Here is a 22,681-nt window from a genome sequence, read left to right on the forward strand (position 1 = left end):
AAGAGGTTCTATGTGAAGAAAATCCATTGTTACTTTATATTGAAGCTTATTGTATTATGTTTGTATTAAGTTAGACAATTATAATAGTTATGTTTGTATTGTTGCAGGTAGAAAATAACAACTGGACAGCTGACGGCGAAAATGCAAATAAAATTACAAATATCAAAAAATATGAAAAAAATTGTGACAATTCAATATAACATTTTCAGGGAAAATGGTGACACTAAAGTGAATGGTTCTAGATAGACCATAATTAATGTAAATCTAGTGTATAATGTGACCTAATTTTCAATCAAAGTAAACACCAGACAAGTGTTAAGTTTATTCACAAAAGTGTGAAGAAATAAAAGGCGTAAACAGTGATATATAACTTTTCATAAATTGTGAAAAGATGTAGTGAAAGCAGAAACTGGTACGCAGACAGTCAACTATACTAACTAAACTCAAATAGTGCTTCATAAAGACAACAAGATATGCAGTGTGTGTAAAAGTGTGTCAAGATGCAGACGAATGTGCAGATCGACTCTAAAAATCTACGCCACTCTCCGGATCATGGCAAGGGCAAGGGGGCTTACCGGCCTACTGCAGAGGTAAGTGATACTTACAGTTAAAGTTGTTCAATATGTATATTGTTGTAAGTTTCTCGAGAAACTTCCTGCCTCGCACAGCTAAACTGTGGAATGAACTGTCGCCTGCGGTATTTCCGGATCTTTAAACCGTCCGGCAACGCACTTACAACCCCTCTGGTGTTGCGGGCGTCCATGGGCGACGATAATTGCTTAACATCAGGCAATTCGTCTGCTTGTTTGCGTCCTATACTATATCATAAAAAATATGACTTTCATATTGACCCCTCCGAGTACCTACGAGTATGGTCAATTTGGTCAAACATAACAAAATCGCCCGTGATACAGTCCAGATGGGCGATTAAATTTCCTAATTACGCTAATTGCCGCTTTTTACCTTATTATTTTGTAATAGAGAATTTGTGTATACTTAAAAAGGTTAAATTTACAAGCAAAATTATAATATCTAAGCTATTTTCATATCTTAGTTATAAAAAGTTCTATAAATAATATGTAGCGAATTACAGTTACATTTTATCGCTAGGTAAGTAGTTTTTAGGGTTCCATACCCAAAGGGTAAAAACGGGACCCTATTACTAAGACTCCGCTGTCCGTCCGTCCGTCCGTCCGTCTGTCACCAGGCTGTATCTCACGAACCGTGATAGCTAGACAGTTGAAATTTTCACAGATGATGTATTTCTGTTGCCGCTATAACAACAAATACTAAAACAGAATAAAATAAAGATTTAAGTGGGGCTCCCATACAACAAACGTGATTTTTGACCGAAGTTAAGCAACGTCGGGCGGGGTCAGTACTTGGATGGGTGACCGTTTTTTTTCTTGTTTTTTTTTTTGCTTGTTTTGCTCTATTTTTTGTTGATGGTGCGGAACCCTCCGTGCGCGAGTCCGACTCGCACTTGGCCGGTTTTGATGTTCGCAATATGCTTTGATCAAATGTGTGTATTTGACTGCCTCCTGATCTGAAACCTGATCCATATGTATGTTCTCAAAAAGAAACAGGAAAAGTAGTTTTCTTTTACACCTCCTGCCATATTGAAGATCTGCGTTTGTAGTTCGTACCAAATACATGGTTCTCAAACATAAAGAATTTTCCAATGAGTTTTTAGAACTACATATTCGACACATGACTGTCAGTGTGATTTTTTATAAGATACGTTTCAGTTGGCTAAATACCTCTAAGTACATTGGCTGCCTTTTTATTTGGATTTGAAACCTTACGGAAACTGTAGTAATTTCTCTATCAGCTCTAAGACTACACCAGCTAGTGGTGGCGGATTCATTTCGTTTTCAAGGCTCGGAACCGGTTTTTTCTTCATAGAAAAAATACCGGTATTATTTTGTTCTTTTTCGTTCTTTGGTTTATTATTTCATTTTTAATGGGACAATCTAATAATACGAAGGTGTTACCTAAATACATGATTCAGTCCTACGTAAAGAGCATAAAATAATGGGCTATTTTGGATTTTACAAAAAAACCGGTTCCGAACCCTGCTCGTTTTATCGCGTGGTCGTAAAATCTATTGTCTATAGGTGCCGCTTCGCTGGAGGGACATAAAAAGCGTTTCTTTCCTTCTATAAACTTAGGTTTACTATCAACTTTCTTCGAGCTAGGATGGGATTTAGTGATGAGCGACAAATGTACTTATTTCTGGTGTCCCCGTAGCTTGTATGGCTTGTGAATATTAATATTTTTCAATGTTTTCAGTTGGCATCTTTCTATATCGTTTGAAATTTAGAGTAGGTATACTTTTGTAATTCCTAATACATACTTTCGTCGTAATAATATGTATATGCTAACATGGAGCTCTCATGAATGAGCCGGAATGAGGCCAAAGGAACTTGTCGACGAAAAATAGCTACTACATATATCGTGTTTGAGCTCAGTAGGTATTCTCAGTAGTAAATTCTCGAATAGGAATTATTAGGGTTGCAGTCCGTCTGTATCGGCCCTTATACGTGCAAAGGACAGGACGTGTAGTCGAAAATAAAGATAAATATTCATATTTATGTCCAACGCCTTTAAATAGCTTTTTTGTAAGGTTAAATTTGTTGCCTGAAAATAAAGATTTTTTTTCATAATATATTTTGACTTTGTTGGCAACGAAACACTAAAAAACAAATTTTAGCAATTTTAAATTAGCAAAACCCACTATTGTCGAAGCCTAGTCTAAGGAGTTGTGACCTAAAGCTTGAAAGACCTTGAACCTTTGTGACGTCACAGTTTCCGAATCCAGACGCCTAAATAGCTGAGAGATTTCCAATTTCTCGGGTAACGAGAGCTTATGAAATATGGTGGCTGAATGATTAATCATTTTCCGGATAAGTAGGCAGACATTGGATTCCTTGTTGAGGGGCTGATGCCAATAGTATTTAATTTACTGAAACAATGCTTAATACCCGATTCTGCGCACCGGTGATGACTAAATGACGACGACGGGTAAATTCGTATGTTATTTCGATATAGTCCAGTGAATTTTCTGAACTATTGAGTCGTCTGTGGATTATTTTTGAAACAGTAGGCTTAGCATAGGAGTGCCGCCATAGTATCTCACTCACCAGATAAACAAACCGTCCCCCTTTCAAAATTGTACTGTTTGTGCGATAATTACTGTGAAATATTTAGATAGATAGATATTTAGGTATATAATGAAATTCATGTTGTGCCTGTATGCACCGTTTCAGGACGATTCATTAATTTGATTGGACGGATGGCAAGTTACGTTCTAAAAGTTCGACAGTTCCCTACATCAATCAATTTTCATTCCTCCCCACACCAGAAGATTAGAACATGGATATTATTATGTTTCTCAAGAAGCGTCAAACAGATTGCCATTAAAAAGTTATCATCATAATGATTGATGGAGCACACGGAAGTGCTTAGTCATTAATATCGCGCTTTTAAAACTAATTTGGAAAATCATGATGATTATATATTTTTTTATGCTATGCCAAGTTGCCATTTCCGTACCATGCCAATGCTTAAGGCTCGATCAAAACTGAAATTGCGCAATTCTGGAAGAAATTTTAGTGCAAAAATTGTTACGAACATAGTCGATCGTGTTTTTTTTTCTATCCAGCAAAAGCCAAGAAATCAGGTTTCGAGACGATGAATTTACTGGAAAAATGCCTAAAGATTTTTGGCTTTTTCGGGAAAAAATTTTTGGCAACCGAATTGTGATCTAAAAACTCTAAAAAGCGCTACTTTTCAAAAACTCCGCTCTCTGAATCTACAGCGCGTTAAGTAATGATGTTATTAGAAAGATAAACAACGGCATCCAACTTCCTGTAAATATAATATTTTGTTGTTGACGGATAGCACTTATAAATCAGCGCGTCTCACTCGGACATTCATTAGCGCGAGCCGCAACATTACGAGATAATACTACAGTGTTATGAGAGTAAGTATATTAATCTACATGCTTCGTCATAGCTAAGAAAGGATTGTGCGGCCAAGAAAAAAATCAGTAGGTCCCTAGCGACTTTCATATTGATGGTCACTGTGACAATAGGTACGGTACGGTAATGGTACTGAAATTAAATAATTTGACTGTACACTTGTATATAGTCAAGATTTGTCCTAACTGAACCACAATTATTTTGCCTGACTGCCGCCATCATGCCACCCGCACCGTGTGGAAATCATCTAATAGGTAATCTACATCTTTTCTCCGCTCTGCTGGATTACAACTAATGCTATTGGTTGATATCCTCACGTCTCATCATCTCCGTCTTAATGGAAAGGCAGCCTTATAACCCTTCACGCATTTGAGTCAGTTTGGGGGAGCTCGGCTCGGAAACTGGCGTGAATCCGCGCAGGACCGGGCAAAATGGCATGCTCTTGTATTGGAGGCCAAGACTCATTTTGGGTCATCGCGCCAAATTAGTAAGTACCTAGTAAGTAATAGAACAACTGTATAAATTGAGCACCTATGGCACACGTCACGATGATGGCTAGGAGAAGAATGAATTCCATTCAGCTGGAATCTTTATCCGGGTATTGTAATTAATCCGCTGCTGCTAACAATATTGCGCTTAGATATAAGGAAAACAAAAAACAAAACGGACACGTGCTTAGTGGTTCACGTGCGGGTTGATATTGGAATGATACAAAATTATCAGTAAATATATTTAGGTATATCAACTCTAATACAAAGATGGCCTTTACGACTGACTTGAATATCCATCGCCCACCCTAAACTACATATTTTTAAATTGTAACTTCTAGTAGGTAGCTGCTTAAAATATAGCTTTCGAGTGTGTTAAGTCGAGTAAAATTTCATTAAAAATACTAGGTACTAAATGCAAATTAAATTGACAACTAAAGCTAGTGTACAAAATGTTGATGATCGTATAAACAGCAGGATAATAAATGATGCATAAATGAGAAGCAAATAATCTCTCCGGTCACAAGAGATTAATTATCCGGAGAGAGCCATATTGTTCAATATAAAGCGATAAAAAAAATTACGATTAAAAAACATTTATTAATCGTTTTCGGGAATATCAAGTTCTTTTAAAGTATAAACAATTGGTTACCGATGTTTTCAATCTCAATAACCTGCCAAAAACCTGCCAAAAATAGTAGGTACCATATCCGTGGTTCAAGTTTTCAAAATCGCCAAAAAACTTCACATGTATCGTAAAATGTTTCTATTTCGATACAAGTCTGATGTAAACCTAATTTGTAAATACACAACACGTAAGTAATGTCGAGTTGTCACGGACATGTTTTTTGTCGGATAATTCCATTTGCGTAGCGCCTCGAGATGTCCTCTAGAGAAATAAGAGAGTTTTTGCATAAAATTGCTTCATGTGCGGAAAGAAGAAACGTTTGTCAGAAGGAGACATTGAAATGTTTTGTTATTTTTGTGTCTTCTGTAAGGAAAATTTAGCTGTTGGACGCAAAAATCCTATTTCCCATATCACACATTAGAATCAAGCAACAAAACACACGATAACTTGACGCATTTTTGCTTTCTGTTTGGACGATTGTTCAGCAAATTTTTCAAGTCTAACGCACAATAACATCCAGTTTGTAAAATATTATGAAGTATTTTAAACAGATGCTTACAACAACAATCCGAACAAAGTTTCTTATTTACAATGGCTCTGGTTTCTCGTTGGAAACTTTTAATACGCTTGAATCATGGACCCGGACAAGCTTTGTATCCACTTTTTACGGTAACTTAGTGGTGCTTGAGGGGAAAGGAAAAGTCCAGTTTAAGAAGTGAACGAGTAAAGTTACTCAAAGACCTGCTGGGCTAGCACATGATTGGCGCGACAGTATCTCGCGTCGAGATATACTACCCGTCCCTCTTTTATTAACATAGTTAGAAAAAGACGGGTAATCTTTATCGCCACGAGATACTGTCGCGCCAGTTATGTGCTGGGGGCGCAGATAAAAAAAAGTAAAAACTATATATAAAGATTATATCACCTTCAAAAATCACAAGTGTCGTTTAGTCAATCCGATTGAGCCGCTAGTGAACGAAATTCAGACCTATTCGAATGTACACTGACGTCAGAATGATATCATTTAGTTATCATGCATTTCGCTAGTATCTACTCTACTTAATGACACCATTTTGGATATAATTCTGATGTCAGTATACGTTCGAATTGGCTTGAAACAAACACTGATAAAACATGACTCTCTCCATTTTAGTTTGTAGGGTGTAAATAACCTTCAAATCAACAACATTTCAGCGGATGACCTTATGTAATATATATTATTGCCCCAATTGTTGACAGCAGTTCCTGAGGGACGTATGTGTGCCTTTGTCGGAACATGTTATGTACTGACCGTCTGACCAATTTCAGATAATAAATCTATTCGAGTAAGATTATTTACTCTATTTCTAACAAAAAGATTACTTAGTGCAATACGTATCGTGGATTGTAAGAATCATGAATAACAAATTTTTCCTACAAAAATATTATTCTTATACCCTATACCCCATCATTGATCTTATAAAGCAAATATTGTAACAAAAATTAAACGGAGGTCGAGAAAGAGTAATGACTAATGAATATTGTAATTTCAAGTCAACAACAGACCAACAGACCCCACAAAATACGCCTTGGGGCCACCTAAACGAAAGAAATGAACGTGAACTTATACTTTTTGAAGTGAAAACTTCTTTAGCGGCGCTGTGCCCTTTTTGAGGTGGGGAAAAAATGTTAAACTCGCGACAGATCACTTGACCTGATCGAACAATGTCATTGAGTTTTTCTTTATTGATTTATATGCCATCTAGTCAGTTTCGCTCTAACTGGTATTAATATAACTCGAGTACTAACAGTGATGTGCTTAGGGGTTTCAAGTAATGCGACGAAATAACATTAGATGGCGTTAACCTCAATTATACAGACATTTTGCACTAGTCATTGAGTTTTCACTTCTGCCGGCACTCCCGGAGTGCAAGGCGTTGTTTTTTTTTTTTTTGAAGTAAGTATTACCTAATAAGTGCCTAAGCAACTTATAGTTAAGCTTAAAGATAAGTGTATTGTATTATCGGTGACAGCATTTTAATAAACAGCCGTCTCTCGTATCGAGACAATTTCTAAGATGAGAAGCTCGGACTAATACAGGTTTCGTTATTTTACGGGTATCAAAAAGTTCACCTTTAGTCTCTATCGTCAGATCAGAATAAAATACCTATCATTAAATGACTTGCAAATATTGAAGACAACATATTAGTATGCTCTAAAAATCTTCCTTATCTTAATATTCTTCCGTTATCTTTATTTTTAACCGACTTCCAAATCTATAAAAGGAGGAGGTTATCAATTCGGTTGTTTTTTTTTATTTTTTTTTATGTTTGTTACTCCATATCTCCGTCATTACTGGACCGATTTTGAAATTTTTTTTTTGATTGTATGTATATGCATACAGATTGGTTCCGTTTTTGTCAAAACCCAGTTCTGATGATGGGATCCATGAGTAATCGAGGGAACTCCTCAAATCTTAAAGGCATGCATATAGAGATTTTTGTATTTTCATCAAAAAATTAAGCATTTTCATTAAAAACTGTCGCATTTGATGCAGTGGAACTGCTGATGATGATCATAACGGAACTCTTCAACGACGCATAGCTCGCATTTGGCGATTTGTCCTTTTCGTTATGTTTGTTAAGCAAGTTAGGTTTTTAGGCACATTTATGTCAATCTCAAGTCCTGAACATGGGATCCATGAGGAATCGAGGGAACTCCTCAAATCTTAAAGGCATACGTATAGAATTTTATATATTTTCATCAGAAAATCAAGCATTTACATTACAAACTGTGGCATTTGATGAAGCGGAACCGCGGATGATGATCAGAACAGAACTCTTTAACGACGCATAGTACACGTTTTGTGATTCTGAATTTCGATTTTGACTTGGACTGGGCCCCGGACTCCGGACTCGGATCCGTACTCGGACTCGGACCCGTACTCGGACTCGGACCCGTACTCGGACTCGGACCCGGATCCGGACACGGACCCGGACCTTGATCCGGAAAACCACTATGATACCTAAACTAAACAAACCACTATGATTACCATAAAATGTATACATATTACCAAATAAAGTATAAGCGCCGTTAAGTGGGTCCAGGCTAGTAGTTAGAGAAGTCGGTTTTTTTCTATTAAAGATTATATTTAATCTTATCTTTACTGAACTATTACGGAAGTTCAACGCGGGAGAACATCTATGACTAAATTAAGATAAGATATAAGATAATTTCAGTTAATCTTAACTCACTTACTACGTTAAATGGATTGTGTTTTAAAGACAACTACGTTTTCACAATGAAACAATTTTAGCTCCTGCTTAAAAACGAAGACTGAAAATTAACAAATTTTTATAAAATTCTAAAAGCTGAGCTTAATAAACCGGCCATCTTGGAGTGTTTGCAGAGAACCCCAATTAGGCACAAATTAGCCGCCATTATAAAATTTAACATAGAAAAGTCACAGAACAAATATTCTCTACCTTGTTTTGGTTTGTTTTTATTAGCTGACCCCCTGTCTGTCCTGTGTGACCCCCTAGGGTACCAATTCTGTAAATAATATATCATGGACAAAACTGCTTTCGTATGTATGTCCGGGTGTAATGTTCTCCTCTAACGGTCGTATTTCTCAACTGATTCTTGTGAAATTTTGTGAACAGGTTCCATACTTATTTATAAATTAGTTTTGTGGTGTACAAGTTTCGGATTTTCGTTGAAATAGCGGAGCAATGTCAATATATTACTGATTGAGAATTTATTCAGTTGTAAGCTATAGAGTCTGTGCGGAAAGAGAAGAGTCGTATGGGCATACATTTTACGACTCTTCTAATTCCGCACAGACTCTACAACGGCAGATTAATAGACATCGGTGAACCAAGTTTAAAATAAACTGTGTGGCCGTATTTGTGTAAAAGTGAAAGAATGTCAAATTCGTAAGCAAAGCCCTTGCAACCCCTCTTATGTTACAGGTGTTCATGGGTGAAGGTGATAGCTTACCACCAGGCGATTTAGTCTGCTCTTTCGTGTTCATACAAAAAATCATACAAAATTGTATTGTATTTTATATCATACAAAAAATATCTGGGAGACATAATAAAACATTAAAACTCAAAAATGCGGGTTTTCCCAGAGATAAGACCTAGCTACATATACACCCCCGAAAACTCCCATATAGCAAATTTCATCGAAATCGTTAGAGCCGTTTCCGAGACCCTCAAAATATATATACATATAAATAAATAAATATACAAGAATTGCTCCTTTAAATGTATTAGATTAGATTAGATAGATAGATTAGATAAATACGCAAATAACCTATGTGCTAATTTATTGTGAGACTACACATTCTGTATTGTGTGTTTCAGTTACTCTAACGCCGGCATAAACGCGGTAAAAGATTGCTATTTTTCTTTGTTACGCACAATCTTATCTTATTAAGTATTTTCTTAGCTAAGAGCCGGCTCTGTAATTAGTCAGAAGAGGTTTATTATAACGTTTTTAAACTCTAAGCTTAAAAGGGAGTGAACATGCAAACGACGACTGTTTTATCAGACCACCGAGTAGGCGAAGCGGTACTATGATTTTCACAGTTTCTGTACCTACATGTTTGTTTATTTCAAAAAGCGTCAAAACTACATCACTTTCGAATAATGAGGTGTGATATGATCGTGGGCTTTATTTTAACCGACTTCCAAAAAAGGGAAAATAACTCTAGACGGATTAAAAATTATACTTACTTTTACATGTTCTGTATTATTGGTCTTTAATTGCTTGTGGTATCAATTAGGGCTTATGCGAGCCTTATCGCGAGATTTTCTCATCGACGACAATTTTCATACATGTATCACATATGTACAGCACTATGTAAAACATTTTATCGTTCATTTCATAGTTACTATATCTAACGTAATTAGGCTGCAGGATCCAGAGGCAGGCATACTTGATAAATGGCCCGGGCCGACGCTAACAATCGTTCCAGTTAATGGCCCAATCATGGACAGAGTTATAGGTTATGTGGGCTCTCCAGTAATACTGATATTTCTGGCGAGATTACAATAGATTGGTTTCAGTTATGGGGCAATAATACAATGTTGTAGTTTATTGTTTAATGTTGTTGTTGGGACCGATTCGGATTTTGAACTAGATATATATTAGACATCACAAAGATATGTCAGTGTCAAAAAAAGTGACTTGGCTTAAAGGACTCGCATCCAGGCCATAACTATAAAAAAAAAGTGACGTTTTATTTGAAGAAACGATACTTTTGACACTTGTTTGACACTGACATATCTTGGTGATCTAATATTTGACGTATCATAAAATTCGATTGGTTTGTTATTATAAATGTACCTCTCCTATTTTTACCCGTATGTATGTGCCTTTGTGGCACACTGAAGACTAAACGAGTGTGCCGATTTTGATGTTTTTTTTAGTAATCGATTTGTCTTAATTGTTCTGTTGTCTCTGTTGAATGAAAAGTACAGTCAGCGATAAAATATTCCAAGCAAAGTAATATTTTTGAAAAAAATAAATATTCAACTTATCGCCGTTGCATCCTCAGCTACTTCTCTGATTCACTCTTATCTGAGCCACTAGTTGCCTGAAATAAAGATTTCATTCATTCATTCATTCATTCATTTATTCAATCATTCATTCACTCATTCATTCATTCATTCATTCGTTCATTCTGATGCCCGTCACCGCTAAGTTCTATCCGCGAATCACTAATAACTATCCATGTTCAGTTTAAACCGGTATAATCCGGCTACGGGATTCCGGGCACGTCTGTATGCTGAGTTACGAGCACTGTCCAGTCGGGGACTATATGACTATACTATCCGCAAACCAAACTGACGAACGCGGCCGTATAACTTCTCATTTACACTTGCGTGGCCGTAGCAAGAGTGGAAGAGATAGTTATAGGCATAATTGATGCATACGCCATACGCATAAACCTTACCAGTCAGCAAAACTATTAGCTTATTTATACCTATGCATATATATCTATCTAATCTAATCTATCTATCTAATCTATCTAATACCTTTAAACGAGCAATTCTTGTTTATATATTTATTTATATATATATTTCGGGGATCTCGGAAACGGCTCTAACGATTTCGATGAAATTTACTATATGGGGGTTTTCGGAGGCGAAAAATTGATCTAGCTAAAGTCTATTTTTTTATTCGGTAGACTGAAATGACAGTTGATAGTATGAACATAAAATGTCATTTCATACTATAAAATGTCATTTTAGTCTACCGAATAAAAAAATACACTTTAGGTCTTATCTCTGGCATTTTTGAGTTTTTAGGTATATCTCGTTAGAGCAAAGCCCGGTCTCCCAGATATTTTATGCTAATATGTATAAGCAAATTGTTGTGCTGACTGTACTTGCATTTTGTTTGGCAACGCACTAGTGACACCACTGGATTGTAAATACATGTTCTGATGTTGACATGTAATATTTTAAGAATATATATTTCAATAAATGAGTATGAGTATGTACTCATACTCATACTCATTTATTGAAATATATATTCTTAAAATATTACATGTCAACATCAGAACATGTATTTACAATCCAGTGGTGTCACTAGTGCGTTGCCAAACAAAATGCAAGTACAGTCAGCACAACAATTTGCTTATACATATTAGCATAAAATATCTGGGAGACCGGGCTTTGCTCTAATGACTGATTCCCAAGTATTTTGAAAATATAGAAAACACAGAAAGTGTCAACTGTCACAACGCAGCTTATATACTTATAAGCTGCGTTGTGACAGTTGACACTTTCTGTGTTTTCTATATTTTCAAAATACTTGGGAATCAGTCATCAGTCAAGATCAGGTCATAACACCTCCTCTACGCTACATAGCAAGCTTCTTAGTGCCTTAGTAAAGTATCCAATTTAGTACTAATGAGATACAAACATTGCATTTAATTAGTACAGAGAGCGCTCAATTACACAACAAATATTGGAAACCTTTTATTAGTGAAGCTCCAAATTCGACTCTATATTTACGCAATTAAGACTTCAACTCCATTGAATATGCCCTGAACAGTACTCAAAACAAACTGTTGCTACGTGAGTCCCCGCCTCTTGTGGCGGTTGTCATGGCAATGTCTAACATTATTGAACTACATGACCTTGGAGAGTTCATCTACTCGACACTAGGAGCGCTGTATCAGCATTTTATGCACCTTACTATGTCAACTAAAGAGCCCCTAGGTTAGTATGTAGTTTTGCCGCTCGGCAAAAGAGGGCGCTGTAACGGTTGTAATGAATTTGAAATAGATGGCGTACTTTGATAACTCACAGGCTTTGTCGGGTTCTTCGCAGGAACTAGGACGGATGCGGTGCCAGTACGAGTACTTTAGATACCTTTAGATTTACTGAGATCAATTTCATACAAACATGTATAGAAAACGGTACCATAACAATATAAATAAAAACATCGCTTTTCTCACGCATACAGTAACAACGCGTCGCCACAGAATAAGTAATAGCATTATCATACAGAACGGACACGCACCGCCCCGCCCCGACTCGGATTACCTCGCCCGCGACTGGCCGCGACATGAATGTGTGCGTAAGTCGCTCTACTGAAAGTATGTCAGGATTCCGTCAGAAACTCAATGACGCGTGTACAGACGTGCCGCGCACACATATAAACGCAAATCATTTTTGATGTATGGCATGTCCGCCCTGTGGCGTCGCGGTGGCCGACTTGACCGAGGCAGGATTTGAACCTACGCGATCGCCATCGCTTTCGCATGGGACTAGTCAGAAGGGTTTCGTGATCTTGCATTTAATCGCGTAGTATCACGTAGCTTTTATCACATAGATAGGACAACAGAGGGCGTAGCCAAGGTCAGAAACGTACTTCGACACGCAAAACGAATAATGTACGGGATGACAGATGTCACGAAAAGTCACGTGACTATTGCCATTAAGTTTCGATTGGCGTTACTGGCGTTATCTATCAACGATTGTTATAGTTTGTCAAAGGACTGTCTCATTTTAAACATAGAGAGATAATCATACTATCTTTGTCTTACACTTGTACTAGCACCCAAAAGGAAAGGATGAGTATAGTTTTTCTGGTTCTTACTGACTGACAAATTGGTTTGATCTACTATATCAGTGGAAATGAACAGGTGACGTGTCGGTCTTTGTAGGCCTAAGGCGAATTTTAGTTAAAAATCCTCGTTTTATTAAGACAGGTTAATTGCATTGTATTTAATTGAGACGGGAATTTGAGAGTGGTCACCCGTGGGACTGATTATTCGGCACTATTTTAATTGCTCGACGCTCAACTTGATTGAAATATTAATGAGATATCTTTTGGCTAAATTGAACGATTTTTGCTGGCGTGCTTTGCACTTAAGGTTTAAATTTATACTTATTAATCCAAAATCGAAAAGTGAAGATTCTATCTTCGAGCGTATGAATTTTTATCGTATTCACTAAACATATTGAGTGCTACATTGTCCGATCAATTATTGGTTTGCTTGAACGGGGATGTTGTCAAGAAAGTCCCATAGTAATGTAGTTAACATTAAAAATCATTAAATAAAGTAATCTGTGATCAATCTTAAGATCTCCTTAAAACTTATAGGTTCTTTAGAGGTATTTATTCATTATAATTAGATATCATTAATATTATTATTCGAACCAAACACATTAACATCATATTTACCCTTTATTTTTAAACATTTAATTACGCTTATCGAGTTTGTGATTCCCAGTAGATAGGATAATCTCTTAAGCCTCCTCGGAGTATAATGAAATAAGAAACCGTCGGTATTAAAGGCATTCTCTTGAAGATCACAAAGCTGCAAGAATGCTTTAGGTACGAACGCTTCACACAAAACTAGAACACAAATTTATTACAACTTAAGATTTCTTGCCTGAGGCGCAAAATACCCGCTGTATTAGGGTTCCGTACCCAAAGGGTAAAAACGGGACCCTATTACTAAGACTCCGCTGTCCGTCCGTCCGTCCGTTCGTCCGTCCGTTCGTCCGTTCGTCCGTCCGTCCGTCCGTCCGTCCGTCTGTCACCAGGCTGTATCTCACGAACCGTGATAGCTAGATAGTTGAAATTTTCACAGATGATGTATTTCTGTTGCCGCTATAACAACAAATACTAAAAACAGAATAAAATAAAGATTTAAGTGGGGCTCCCATACAACAAACGTGATTTTTGACAGAAGTTAAGCAACGTCGGGCGGGGTCAGTACTTGGATGGGTGACCGTTTTTTTTGCTTGTTTTGCTCTATTTTTTGTTGATGGTGCGGAACCCTCCGTGCGCGAGTCCGACTCGCACTTGGCCGGTTTTTTTAAGCAGATAAGACCTGAAACTCGAATTTAAAAAGTTTTTTTCGTCAAATTTTCATTGTTGATTCAAGTTTTTATAGCCGACTTTTCTTTTAACAGGTTCATTCAAACAAACCAAAATATAACTAGGTTGTGTTGTTTCATCACAGAATTCCTATGGCCACCTCCTGTTTCCATCATCAGATCAGCTCGATAGTAGTATACTATTCCATTGTCACCCAACTTATTTATGTATCTGAAGTTTCAGGTCAATATTACACCTAATGGGACGTCGGTCTAATTTAGCTTGCAAGATTTGGCCTGAACAAACTTTACAAGAACCTTGGTTAAATAAAGGCATGTAAAAATCTTACAATTTACATGTTACAACTAAACATTATGGACGTATTTGTAATGGAACTTTCAGAAAGTTGTCAAATAAAACAGTAATAAAGCCATATTGTCCGCACAGCAGTAATTATATTATTCCCACTAATAACAACCTATAAATTTTACTTCCAGTAAAACTTTACGATGCCATTCAAATATCAACTTTACGGACCAGTCATAAAGATTTATTCGCTGTAAAACCTCTCCTGAGCGGAGTTATATTTCTAACGTTGTAGTAAAACCGACTTTAGGTCTCTAGAGAAACGGTTCTATTTTCAATAGACGTGTCAGATACGACATTCTATAAACTACCTTTCCAAACACCGGTGAACATGATGCTTCGTTTAAAGAATGACGTAAGTCCTTTACATTTCCCGTTCAAATATGATATTTTGAGTAAACAGAATAGCAAGTATGGCTTAAAATTCACCAGTCGTGCATTTTTTGCGAGTTGAGAGTTTTCTGGATTCAAAGAACAGCGCTGACACAATGTAAATAAGTAAATGTAGATATTTCAAACTTTCTCGACTTATATTGTTAAGAAGTGGTTATTATATAAATTTTTCTACTCGTCGACTGCAATGCTTGAATTAAGACTTCGTATACCAAAGTGAAATCGCATTCTTTTTCCACTATGGGACCCCAACTCAACTATAATATTCATTTCGATACAGTTTAGTCAACTATAATGAAATTGACCAATCGAAAGCGCGGAGCAAGTACCATCAGGGCCTCATGAGTTACGAGAAGGTGTCGTTGATCAACCGGCCGGGGGCGCGGGGGCCGGGTCGCGTACGAGTATGAAGGTATCGCGGCTGCTCGCGCATCTTAACTGTATACTTTTGGTTTTTTTACCTATATACTTCTACTAATCCAATTACAAGAATGTGCCGCCAATATAACGATTTAACAGCCGGTGATCATCGCGGTAGGGGCATTGATATTTTTGACCCTCACATCGCTAGGTTTAGGAAGTGCTTGGCTGGCGTCCTCTTCTCCTCTTCTCCCACTAAACTGATGACATCTGCCTTAATCCTCTAAGTTTGTTTCATCTGTGATGTTTAATAGTCTTTATATGTAAAGTTCGTTACTCGTTATATTGTTTTTCTTCTCCGATATTTTTCACTGTAGCTATAATATGGTGTTAATTAGTTTGTAATATTTCCGCTAAATTGTAAAACATGCTGTGTACACTTGTTTTGGATCTCGTGCTAGATTTAAGCCATAATGTACAATTGTATTACCCATGATATTGTACGATGTCTGTTTAGTGTACCTAATAAAGTAAAATAAAAAAAATAAAAAAAACTAGTTTTAAGTATTTTTTTTTGTTGACTCGTAGAAAAAGTATTGTATACAATAGTGATATAATCAAGCTTTTCAATCTCGTACCTTACTTAGGCAACTCAGCAAGCTTCGTTGCCTAAACACGGTACTCGACTGAAAAGCTCTCCATTATATCACGATTGTATAAAATACTATTAACATCAGACTAACAAACATTATCCTTGTAACAACCTTGAGTGATGCCACTGAGGGACAACGAATCTTCGAGATTTGTCTTGGTATTTAGGCAAATTGACAATACCTATTTGAATTTTATTACTTGATGACACTTTAGTGTAAATGATACGTAAACAGTTCTGGTTAGTTTAATTATTTCTGAAGATGTTTGATTCTCAAATATTATTGTGGATTTGAAATTAGGCACCATTAACAGTTCGGCTAAAATACTCTATTTTACCGTTAAATACTTTATTGTAACTAATTGTATTTTCTCCAATATTCGTGGATTCGTCTTCTTTGTCGGACTCCGCTTCGCGTCGTCCGACAAAATCGAAACTCATCCACGAATTGCCCTTCCCCGGCCTCTGCAATAATGTATTATTATTTTAAGAAATTCATTTCATAATGAGTTTCCGAGTTAAAAGAATTTCATTACCATCAAACAAAAGTTGTTATTAAAATCAAGGAACTTTAAAAATATCTTCAAGTATGTTCACAATTTATTTTGTGCTTAAATAACGTAACTAACATAATGTTTCTTAGTCAACTAATATATTTATTAGAAGAAAATATTTAAGCTTAAATATTTTGTTAAAGATTTGATGATCCAGTGTTTTTGCCCATATTGAAACTAAATATACTTATTTATTTATTATTATTAAATCTGTTTATTTCAAATAATAATAGAATTACAATTTCTAAAACCTAGTTACAATCTTTAATATTTAAGACATTTATACGGACATCACATTTACAAACCACCCACTACACATAATGTTAATTATGTTGTGAGTGTTGCGTGTCGGACTATTGACAATAATTAACATTATGTGTAGTGGATGGTTTGAAAATGTGATGTCTACCCAAACTTTTTCATACACTTTTCGTCGGGTAGTTGCACAAATCTCTGTTTTGACATTTTGCTGGGACATCAGTTGGCCGCGACCATGACCAGTGAAACCTGTGTCGAAACGTCGGTATATAAAGGTAATTGAATAAATTTCGCGTTAGACCCGTCTACAGCGTGTATTTTTAATATTACCTAAAACCGTAACCAAATGTAGGTTTTAGTACTATGAGCCGATATTGCAAGGTAATTTTAAGTTAGTCTTAACCACTAAAGCGTAATGATTTTTTTTTAATTTATCGAGCAGCAATGTATTGCGTACACTTATTTGACACGTGGAAGAAAAGGGTCTAGTATTGTTTAGTTATTATCGTTACGTATTTCCTACATGAGACTGCTTGGCAGCCAAAACCGGATCCTTATTGCGTTTAAACATTTTTTTATGCTAATAATATTAACTAGCCAAATTAAAGGCAAAGAATTCTTATTAGAAAACAATCATGACAATACCATAGAGAAAAAAATACATAGAGTGCTCACTCCATACATCAGTTTTAGTACCAAAAAGACTATTAGCATCTAGCATCGAGTAGCGGAACTATCAGTACTGCTACTTGACAATAGATGTAGCACCGACCGGAAAGTCTTATGCTGTTGAGATAAGACTTTCCGGTCGGTGCTACATCTATTGTCAAGTAGCAGTACTGATAGTTCCGCTACTTGATGCTAGATGTAGACACTGAAATTAATAGTCTGAACTGATGTATGGAGTGAGCACTCTTGTCTTACTTATTTCTCTATGACAATACTTACCATTTTATTACCACGTTGTCTTGCAACGAACAAATAACATAGGTAATGTTTCATCTCATACTACAATTTTTTTGAATTCTTGTGAAATTGCTATGAAACCAATGATTCTACTATTAATTAGCATTATTTTAAATTACTAAGCACTGTAAAGATAGTAAATAATCAACAATCGGTTGACAAGTCAACGTCAATGCCACACTTCAACCCGATACCTACCACAGAAATAGCTACCTACTTGAATAAAAAGTTTGTTCAAGGAGTATTCACTTCATTAGAAATTAAAGTAAAGTATTAATACAAACTACCAACCTAAAGATATCTAATTTCAGCAAACTCGACAGACTACGCATTACTGTTTACTGTCTGGTAAGATATGATGCTATTAAGCACAAAAAAGAAAATAATTTGTTTTGACGTAAATTATCTTGTAAATCGGTGTCGTGAATAATTTCCGCACACAATTCCAAGACCATCAATATTATTTCTCAGGAACTAGCCGAAATGATTTTAATTTATGGCGAAACTGGACGAAGTGGACGGCGAGCCATAGCTTTACAGGCAGCGATTTCCAGATAGTAGGGTACGTTTACAAATTTATACCAAACTCAATGTCGGTTATTATTGACAGCAGTTAAAAGTTCTGTTATCAGTTGTGACGTCACGCGAGTAAGGCAAAGTAGCGATACATTGCGTGCTGAATTATTTTGTATGGGAAAAACAAAATAGTTAACGAGTTTCTTTCTTGCAATATCGGTTCATAGCACGAACGCCTACGTCTGGTTAAAATTTGAGGTAATATTAAAAATACACGCGTATAAATGTGAGTTAATATGTGTTCAAAACGCGAAGGTTTTAAATATTAAATATACGGAGACTGGGCAAGGTCTTCTAAACTTGAGAGGTTGCGGATATCCAAGAGAAAGGCATTGGAAATACGACAAGCAATATTGCAATCGGGTCAAGTGCAAATCGCCCGAGTGTCCCTAGTTCCAATCTTTGATAGTTATGTCACTTCAGGCTTAAAGTTGCAACCAACCGGGCGATGTGTTCAAAGTAACAGTGGACCGACGCCATTGGTGTTTGCGTAAGGGTGAAATCACATCTGTCAGCATCGAGCCACATTTTATATATGAGAAATCGCTCGTTAGTATGAAGATGCGTACGCATCGGAAAGCTGAAAGCATGCGTACGCATCTTCATACTAACGAGCAATTTCTCATATATAAAATGCGGCTCGATGCTGACAGATGTGATTCCACCCTAAATGCCGACACCGCTCAAGAACACAACACAGTTACAGTCACACTGCCGTATTCGAACTTCAAGATATTCACAAGAGACCACACGTACTAGATACGTTATAGTTTAGATTTCAACTAGTTCTCTTTTGCAGCGCAATTCGGGCTACCAATGTCACTTTTACGTTAGATAGAGTTAGATATCTATTAGATGTGAATTGGATCTCTAAGTCATATCTTGTGGAAATCGTTCAAGAGTATCTCCAGAATCGCGCAAATGTCAAATTTGACAGGTTAATTAGATCATAAACATATCGTTATCGTATCTTGGTGATGTCTAAAAGATATCTAATAGATGTCTATTTCAAAATAAGAATCGGGCCCACAGACTTTTACGCAACTGCCCAAGACTTACAATTGACTTACTATACTTGGTCAACCAGATCTTGACAGTAGAAAAAGGCGGCAAATTTGAAAACTGTAGGCGCGAAGGGATATCGTTCCATAGAAAATTTGAATTTCGCGCCTTTTTTTCACTGACAAGATTTGGTTGACCAGCTTTATAAGACACGGTGGCCACCGTACCTTCGGATGAAAGAAGCGCCTGGCCTCCGCTGGCTCGTTGGGTGGATGACGTTCGAAGTTAGCGGAGCACTTTTGGATGAGACTTGCACAGGACTGGGACAAGTGGCGTACACGAAGAGAGGCCTATGCTCAGCAGTGGGCGACCGAAGGCTAATGGCTCCTCTACACGATGGGCCAACGCCGGCCACTCCAAGGGACGCAGCCATGCGGTAGAATGAGATAGCAATATCACTTAAAATAAATGCGTAAATTAGCATAAATGCGTCCCTTGTAGTGGCCGGCGTTGGCCCATCGTGTAGAGGAGCCATAAAATGATGATGATGATCAGGGGTCGGACAAAAAGTGCGGATGACGTCAAACCACTTATAGGATGATTTCAAATAGTATTTTTGATTTTCATAAACAATTATCACTTATCATTTATCAACCTCTTTATTAAACGATATCGCCACTTGAAATGAGTAAGTACGTTTTTGACTGACACATTGTCAATCAGATGAACAATAAATTGACTTCGTTATTGTTTAGCTATTGTATCTTCACGATTATATTTAGCTAAAATGTATATTTACTAATGTATAAGAAAACGCTCTAAAATGTCATCTGTACTCGAATATTGTGGCAATTTTCCGTTTTTGGAGGTACGTGACAAACACGTATACTGCTCTTGCTGTAATCAAGATATACCAACGAAGAAATTTATTTTATTCACTACATCACCCTACCACCTGTATTATTAATTCCATGGATTTATTTACGATTATTTTGTTACTTCATTAATACTACTTTGTTACTACATGTCACACGGAAGTTTAAATACAAACTCAAACATCATCCTGTGTGCAAGATTACGTCATTTTTACGTCATCGGCTCTTTTTGTCCGACCCCTGATGATGATAAGACATGCTAGCCCTATAAGTAGTACCGAGCAACAATGGCACAGAATAAGTAATAGTATTATCATACAGAACGGACACGCACCGCCCCGCCCCGATTCGGATTACCTCGCCCCGCGACTGGCCGCGACATGAATGTGTGCGTAAGTCGCTCTACTGAGAGCATGTCAGGATTCCGTCAGAAACTCAATGACGCGTGTACAGACGTGCCGCGCACACATGTAAACGCAAATCATTTTTGATGTATGGCGTGTCCGCCCTGTGACAATGGCGATGTATGCAGCTCGGGCGCGCGATACCTGTACTTATTATAAGAATTATTTGTACCTATATAAATAGTATAGAAGACTTGAGCCCCTATCAGCGCCGGGTGGCTGCTTGGAAACATCGCGAATAAAAATAAACACGCTAAGAGACCCGCACGGATTTATTATAGTCCAAGAGCTTGCGTATAAAAAAAGAGTCCATTCTAGTTCACATATTTAGTGTACCATCACCCACACTGGTTATTGTACAGTCGCCATCAGATATATCGGAGCGACCAAGGTGTTCACAATATCTGAACACGCACTCTAACGCCCTGACAATAGAGGCGTGTTCAGATATTTGTGAGCGCCTTAGCTGTTCCGATATATCTGATGGCGACTGTACATCGGTGGACCTTATGCCTTTTGTAATAAGTTCCACCGAGTGTTAAGAGTGTTGCTGTTTGCACAGACTAGTGTAAAAGTATGAGTGTAGACAACATACTCAACAAAAATATGTCTCATCGTTCTTAATTCGCTGACATACGAGCTATGGGACATATTTTTGAGTATGATTTGTGCACCCATATTTTTACACTTGACTGTACAAAACGCGAGACGGTGTTTTGTCTACTTCTAACATTTCTATAAACTAATCGGGTAGGTAGTTTGGTGTTTTTTACTCATATACAGACCTATTATCTCCGTTGATATTTTGCTGGGACGTCAGTCATCCGTGACCACCGATGGTGATGCCAACCCAGCTGAGACGTAACTTTAGTTAAGGTAGAAATAACGAAGTTACATTCAGCGTTGATTATTCGTTCCTCCTCGGTGCATTTATTTATTACAAGCTTTTATTTAACTTGAAATGTACCTCTGTAAGTATGTATGTATATAGTTAACTATGTACGGGTAAATCTTGCAAGTTAGATTTGACCCACTTCCCAACTTCCAATGAAGCTGAAAATTTGCATACATATGTGAGTTGGGTGACAATGCCATTTGGGTTGGGTTGGGTGAATTATGTACCATTGAGCTGATCTGATGATGGAGACAGGAGGTGGTCATAGGAACTCTGTAATAAAACTACGCAATCTAATTGTGTTTGGGGTTTTTAGAATTGTCTCGATGAGTATTAGTTGCCCGTGGAAAAAAAAGTACAGTCAGCGATAAAAAATTGTACCAAAAATGAACTTTTTGCCGAAAACTTATTTTATTGTAAAATTAACATTGTTATTTAATGCGTGGCTCTCGGCCTATGAAAGAAATTCGCGGAGCCGTACCTAACGACGTGTTCCGATACTAAGTAAAATGCGTTCATGTGAGCTGGTACACATAATAACAGCCTTAAACCCTACGGCACACATAATAAGGTATAAAATAGAATTACACTTTCGTTGTTACACGCGGCAAACCGATATAAACTGTGACAGATTGATGATAAGGTTGATATTGTCACATTGACTGGTGATATTATGTAAAATAATTTCATAAGAGTGCTGTATGCTGTTATAAGGACGGAATTTCAATGCATGTAGACGTATGTATTCGTTAAATCTTAGAATATCTGGGAGACGCAGCTTTGCTCGGAAAACATATAAAAACTCAAAATTGCGCGTTTTCCCAGAGGTCAGACCTAGCTAGATCAATTTTTCGCCCCCAAAAACCCCCATATAGTAAATTTCATCGAAATCGTTAGCGCCAGAGCAATTATTTCATGAAAGCGATGCTGCCAAAAATACTGGGGTGCGGGGGA

The 22,681-nt window shown here is 37.0% G+C and overlaps 1 protein-coding gene across 1 annotated transcript in view; it reads left to right on the plus strand.

Annotated features, from left to right (window-relative positions):
- The first annotated feature begins 435 nt into the window (after nucleotides 1-435).
- Nucleotides 436-22,681, plus strand: part of LOC134657798 (inactive dipeptidyl peptidase 10) — a 407,506-nt gene continuing 385,260 nt past the window's right edge. The window contains exon 1 of the mRNA XM_063513352.1: nucleotides 436-590. Within this exon, the coding sequence (XP_063369422.1) occupies nucleotides 501-590 (90 nt within the window). The 5' untranslated portion in view covers nucleotides 436-500. The remainder of the gene's footprint in view (nucleotides 591-22,681) is intronic.

The sequence above is a fragment of the Cydia amplana genome, chromosome 21 (assembly GCF_948474715.1).
Source record: "Cydia amplana chromosome 21, ilCydAmpl1.1, whole genome shotgun sequence".
NCBI lineage: Eukaryota > Metazoa > Arthropoda > Insecta > Lepidoptera > Tortricidae > Cydia > Cydia amplana.